Raw genomic sequence first — 6,653 nt, forward strand, 5'->3', positions numbered from 1 at the left:
TCACTATTCTGTTTCGATACATTGATACAGAATAGGTTCTACTCTTAAAAACTGGAAGTTGGTGAAGGAAACAATTTTCACAGTTTCAAATGACTTCACATTACATACAACACTATCTCACCTCCCTCCTTAGAGTTCAGGTAGAATCAGGATTAATCTAATAAACTGAACCATAAAAAGTTCCAGAGTAACAGCCATGTTAGTCTGTATTCACAAAAAGAAAAGGAGTATTTGTGGCACCTTAGAGACTAACCAATTTATTTGAGCATAAGCTTTCGTGAGCTACAGCTCATTTCATCGGATGCATACTGTGGAAAATACAGAAGATGTTTTTACACACACAGACCATGAAAAATGGGTGTTTATCACTACAAAAGGTTTTCTCTCCCCCCCACCCCACTCTCCTGCTGGTAATAGCTATAACTATAAATAACTATAAAAGCCACTAGGTATTTTTATGCCACCTCACAAATTAGTCTGGTCATAAATATGACAATCTTCTTAAAAGCAAATAAACTATCAAGTTAAATATTGTGATATTTATATTTCAGTTATAAAAATTGAAACAGAGCATTTCCCCCCTCCTCACAAGTCTAAACCAGTGACCTATGTAATGAATATCACTATCTATCCTACATTTAGGGTGGGATTGTCAAAAGCACTCAGCATTGATTTGTTAGGACAAAGTTGAGCGGTTTTTGAAGTCTCACCCCTAGTTTCCAATCTTTACCTCTTTAGACAAAGTCCACTGAAACGCATACCAAAATTAGCAGGCCTGATGCCATAAACACACTTTAACCCACTGCAGTTTTGATGCAATCACCTTCAATATTTATTATTACATACACTAACTATTTTAAAAGAACATTAAGGTTGCAGAGTGAAACACTCAAAACTTAGAAAATATCAATGAAAGATGTCCATTGAACCTCTTCCATGGATTGGAAACTAGAATACACAGACATAAAATCTTCCATTAAAAACTCTTTGATTTACCTTCCCCCATCCTTCTTGAAAGATTATGTGAGGTTGGGGGGTCTGACAAGAATATCCCTTTGCCCTTGTGTTAACTATCTCAGGGCCCAGCCCCACCCCATGTACAAAAATGAAATTAAAGCATAGCTGTGTGCACATGTAGAAATGACAACACACACCCTTTATGAGTAAATGCTGAGGATCAATAAAGAAGGTATTATAGACTGGTGCAAAAATACTGGACTGTGACACCATAGGCAGGACAAAAGAGCATTTAAAAATGGGTGCTGTCTCAACATGAACCAAAATTGGATTACATATTTGTCACTATTACATACATATTATACTGCACAGTCATCTTCTACTCACATGACAAAAAAATTACACCCTCTTCTCTTATGCCAAAATGAATTTCAGAAAAAACCAGAAATGCCCAAGAATACGGATATGCAAAGAACACACTAAAATATATTGTAAAAGTAAAAAAAGCTTGGCATACAAGATAAGAAATAATCCAAGTTAACTGAGACCCACCAGAATACTTCTACTGAGATGAGAACATATTTGTATACAAAGATATATTTTGATGTTATAATTTTTCCCCTGGTTACAGGCTATTAGTATGGGAAAACTGTATACTTTATCGGCTGCTGAGCCTAATATGGGTCACTCACGTAAAACAGTGGTATCAGCATGCATCTCGAAGTGTCAAGGTATTGAACATTTTAAGAAAAACAATAGTGAGTAAAAGTGGGTTTAACAGTTCCTTTGAAGCATGAAACAGAAAATATTGGACTTTTCCTCCCTACATACTCTAATTTGTTACCACTGGGTTGCGCAACAGTGTGACTGCAATCAGATCTAGGCAGATGGACCATTCTGCTTGCACAGAGTCCCAATGAGTCAGAGGGTCTACACAGCATACAAATCTGCCTGTGCAGATTGGGCTGCGGGATCAGGGCCTAATTTTGCAATGTATAGTACAATTTTCACTAGCTTTGCTATTGCAGTGCTATTCCCCATTCCTCCGTGACATTTAAAACTTGTATATTCTCACAGATTGTAAATTTTAACTGTTTGATTAATCAGCAGTGGTAAATATTTTGCAACTTTTCCCCTCAAGTATGTCCTGACTTCTGTATACTTAAAAAAAGGGAAAAAAAAATCTTGGCTTTGATCATGTTTCTTTAAATTTCTATTTGAGTCAAATAATTTAATGTCATTTGAATCCCAGGTAAATCCTACCAATCAAATATTTAAATCAGTTTTCTTGGGCTAAAACTTTGCCTACTATATAAGTTCCTAGCCTTAATACAAGTTTTATTTATTTTTTAAAAACTAGTTTTAGGTCAGTTTATTTTCTCCCCAGTGCGTTAGTGGCAGAGTTTATATTACCAAGCAAGTGATCTGTTCTGAAAACAAAGAAGCAGGGATTGTGAAGTCAGCAGACACAGAACATTCGACCCACTGGATAAGATGCATGCTAAAGATAGAGCCAACAAGGAAAGAGATGTGCATGTAAGAGGGTGATTCTGTTCTACTTTAAAAAGAAAAGAGATCTAATCCTACCCAAGTACTGCAACATAAAATTGGGGGGTGGGAAGAGAAGCTGGAGAATAAAGTAAGTGGGGAAGTTACGAGAATCTCAATGTTCCACTGGGAATGCAGAATTACCACCATAAAAGTTATTTTACTTTGGTCTAATATCTTAACATTATGAAAAATAGAGCAGCTGATTTCCTTTTGGGACATTGTGACCTACATTAAAAATGGAATATTTCCATTCACACAGCTCTGATTCCTTGACTTAACAAAAATTAACAAAGATTAATTACGCGACCATACTGTTCAGCAGCCCAACAGAAACACAGTCAAAGCTCCATAGCACTATGCAACTGCTTACATATACACACATCATATGTGTAGGTCTTTGCCTATGACAATGTTTTCTTAACATTAAGTACTTTTCTTACTATTTAAATGTGAGTGTATTTGGAGATATTTAGGATTAGTTTGCGGAAGAGCACTGAGGCTGGACATAGTCCCAGACAACTGTAGAAACCCTCAACAGGCATATACTAGTCCTGGATTCATTTTTGAGCAGCAACGAGGAGAACCACAGTAATTTTCACTTTAACCAAAGCCCTATTTCTGCTTTGTTCTGTGCAGGAAATATATTTACCACACTTCTAAGAAACATACTTTATGGATGTTTCAGCTATATGATCATATATTTTAACATCCTACCTGCTTATGTGATGATTGCTCTCTTGACCAACATACCAGGGATTGAACCAGGGACCTCCAGACCTAAAAGCATGAGCTGCCAGCATAAGCTAAAGAACCAAGGATGTCTCCATAGCTTATAGGTGTAATAACTCATAACCTTTGTGGATCTGCACAGAGGGAAAGCTGTCACACATACTCCCCGCCCCAAGTTCTGTATACCTGTGATCCAAATGCTCAGTAAAAGTTTAAGCCTAGCCTCTGAAAAACAGCTAGGGTGTATTACACCATGATGGCTTCTGTGAAAAATTCCAATGAATAAGACATTGTCACTAAAGTCTACATTACAACCACTCCCAGGATCTCCTCATTTCTCATATGCAGTCCGAATTATGCTTTTTTATTTGTTCTTAATACCAGAAAAATCAGAGAAAAATAAATGTCAAACCTTGGAATTCTTTCTACACAAATCCCTGTAGAACACGGATACCTCTAAATAGAGGTCTGGATCAAATGACAGCCAAAAGAATCTGATGAACACAATACAATCTCAAAAGAAAAGGAGGATTTGTGGCACCTTAGAGACTAACAAATTTATTTGGGCATAAGCTTTCGTGAGCTACAGCTCACTTCTTTGGATGCATTCAGTGGACAATACAGTGGGGAGAACGGAATGCATCCGATGAAGTGAGCTGTAGCTCACAAAAGCTTATGCTCAAATAAATCTGTTAGTCTCTAAGGTGCCACAAGTCCTCCTTTTCATTTTGCGGATACAACACAGCTGCTACTCTGAATACAATCTCAGTGGAAGTTACTGTGGTGGCAAGTTGAAGACAGAATGTCAGGCAACTTACATTTCCTCATTTTGTGAGTTACATCAGACTGGGTTTTATTTTAGGTGATGCACTCAATGCACTAATCAAGTCAACAGCTGAAACCTTCAGATAACTAAGAACCTCACTCTCACCATTTTTTATCTTCCTGTTACGTTACAATTTATGGGTTTCAGGTTTACCTCTCAACTTCAATCTACCACAGGCAGCAGAAAATGAAAAAGAAAAAAAATCTGGTATATTAGAAATAAAATACCCAGGAAAGTGGCTATTAAAGGTTAGGTACTTCATCATTTTGAAGGGCCTCCATACAGTACCCCTGGTACCATATTCATCTGCTTTCTCTCTGAAAAGTCATCCTATTTCCTACACAGCAAGAGCAGTGCCTACAAGTCTCATGCTGGGCAGGAACAGGGGAGTTGAACAGCATCACTAATTACAAACAATTGTCTCCGCGCAGTAACACCCAGGTGTGTTTTTTGGAGACGTTTCCAAGCGCCCTTGCTTGCAGAGGGTAGAATCTCAACCTCCCGAAACGGTCACGGCTTCAGGTAGCCCTTCTAAGGCGCTGGGGCGGCACAGTCACCTCCTCCCGCCTCTCTCCTCCGCCCCATTACCGCAGGGGCGACAGAGAGCGAAGCAATGTGGTTTCTAAAGGGCGCTCCTAACAGGCAGAGCAGGTGACTGACAGGAATCGTGAGTCCTATTCCTGGCGCGGCGCTGCGGGCCCCGAGGGCAGGCATTTCACCTGGGCTTACTCAGCGGCCATAGCGGGGGGAGTCGCGATGCTCCCCCGCCCCGGGCCTGCGGAGGCGGCGCTGGGCCCGGCGGGCGACAGGGGATACTCACAGTCCAGGTGCTTCTTCTTGGGCCCCATGACTTCGTGGGTCGTCGCCTTGCAGACGGCTTTGGAGATGGCTGACCCGGTGACACTGTGCTGGGCGGCCGCGATGCGGTCGGTGATCGACTGGCCCGACATCTTCCGCTCCGCCGGCCCCCCTCACCAGCCTGGGGTCCCCGCGGCCTGCCCCCCCACCCCCGAGCAGGCGGCCGAGGACGGGAGAGACGGGACTGACACCCGCCGGGAACCAACCAACCAACCCGCCCGCCCGCCCGCAGCCTGGGAATCAAGGGCCCCTGCGGCCCCTGCTGTGCGCCGGGGGGCCAGCAAGCCGCTACGGCCCCAGGGTAGCCCAGCCCCCGGCCGCCTTCCCTGGGGTGCTCGCAGGGCCCGGGCCGAACTGCTCTCTGGAGGGGGGGGCTCTCTCCGCCGCGCGCCCCGCTTGGTCTCCTGGGCTCCGCTCCGGCTTTCCCTTTCACATTTCCACTCCCCGTCCCAGACAAAATGGCGGCGGCTCCGCCTCGGTGGCGGAATCACGTGACCTGGCGGCTGCCCCGCCCCCCACTCCGCCCTCGTTAAGGTGGAGCCGGCCACCCGCCCTAGAGTGGTGCTGGGCCCCGCCCCCACTGCCGCCAAAATACACCCGAAATCCGGCTGGGCTCGGTGCTCTCAGAGAGCCCCTCAATAAACCCCTGCCCGTCTCAGGGAGCTCCCCCCCGCCCCAGCCAGATCCCTAGCTGGCTGGTGGGGGGGCTCAGGGAGTCCCCCCCACCAAGAAATACCCCAAATCCGAGCTCCCCCTCAGGGACAAGCACTGTAGCATATGATAGTTTTAAATTCACCTTGGCCTCCCACTTGCCTTCCTCCCCATTTCCTGGCCAGAACAGCAGGAAAGGTGGGGGGGGGGAGGTGTTCCCTGCCTATTTCCTTGCCCTGCAAAGCTTTTCCAGGAGAGGAAATGTGATTGCATTTTGTTATGCATTGAGCCAGGGGGTGGCCTTTTATGGCCCGAAAACATGCACACGTTCAATAAAACAGTTCATTTTCTGGGAGACAGAGTCATAGGTGCAACATCTGCTTAAAAAATTGTCCAGGCAAGTGCTGTTGAACTAGACATGAGTCTTTGTAAAGGGATCCTGAAGTGGGTGTGCTACTCATCTTGTTTTTTTGGAGGACCTATTAGATTTTGAAGAGTCATGCACAATTAAAAAAAAGCCAAACAAACATCCCCCAAGCCCCAGGAATGGATCAAGATATGAATCATACAGCCTGAATTGTAGTTTCAGACTGCCTCACTACATCAGGAAGTTATGAAATGATGCCAGCCACAATGTGGCATGAAGATGTTGCAATGCAATGTTCGCTGTGTTGCACTTAGTGGTCCTCCAGAGAAACTTAGGAAAGAGGGAAAGGCTCCTCCAAGAAAAAAAAATTGTTGTCATTTTTCTTGGCCCTCTTGGCGCCTGTCCTCGTCTGATTCTTGCGCCTCATGCGTTAAAAAAAGAAAGAAAAAACTGCTTGTTGCTATTCTGTTTTTCTGCTGGGGATAAGAGAAGTATTACAAAATACCAGTAAAAGTACAATTGTGCATTGTCAAAGTGATGGAAGATATGACCTAATATAGGTCGTATTTGCATCTCTAGTTTCTGTGGCAAAGGTCTCTCAGCTACATCTGGGCAACACCATTGGCTTCAGTGGAATTGCGCTGATAACAAAAGGGGAAACTTTGGCTTGAACAGCTGGCTCCCTTGCTCGGCTGTTCCCGGTGATCCTAGTCT

General features: G+C 43.9%; 1 protein-coding gene across 5 annotated transcripts in view; it reads right to left on the minus strand.

Annotated features, from left to right (window-relative positions):
• LOC311526241 (prefoldin subunit 3) overlaps nucleotides 1-5,110 on the minus strand; it is an 80,393-nt gene extending 75,283 nt beyond the window's left edge. For 2 of the 5 annotated variants that reach the window (XM_084639083.1, XM_084639082.1), the window contains exon 1: nucleotides 4,884-5,106. In XM_084639083.1, the coding sequence (XP_084495209.1) occupies nucleotides 4,884-5,013 (130 nt within the window). In that variant the 5' untranslated portion in view covers nucleotides 5,014-5,106. Of the gene's footprint in view, nucleotides 1-4,883 lie in introns of all 5 variants that reach the window. The other 3 variants (XM_084639079.1, XM_084639078.1, XM_084639077.1) reach the window with 2 other exon arrangements.
• Nucleotides 5,111-6,653: the final 1,543 nt, after the last annotated feature.

This window comes from Lepidochelys olivacea (assembly GCF_965140295.1).
Source record: "Lepidochelys olivacea isolate rLepOli2 genome assembly, chromosome: 9".
NCBI classification, from domain to species: Eukaryota; Metazoa; Chordata; order Testudines; family Cheloniidae; genus Lepidochelys; species Lepidochelys olivacea.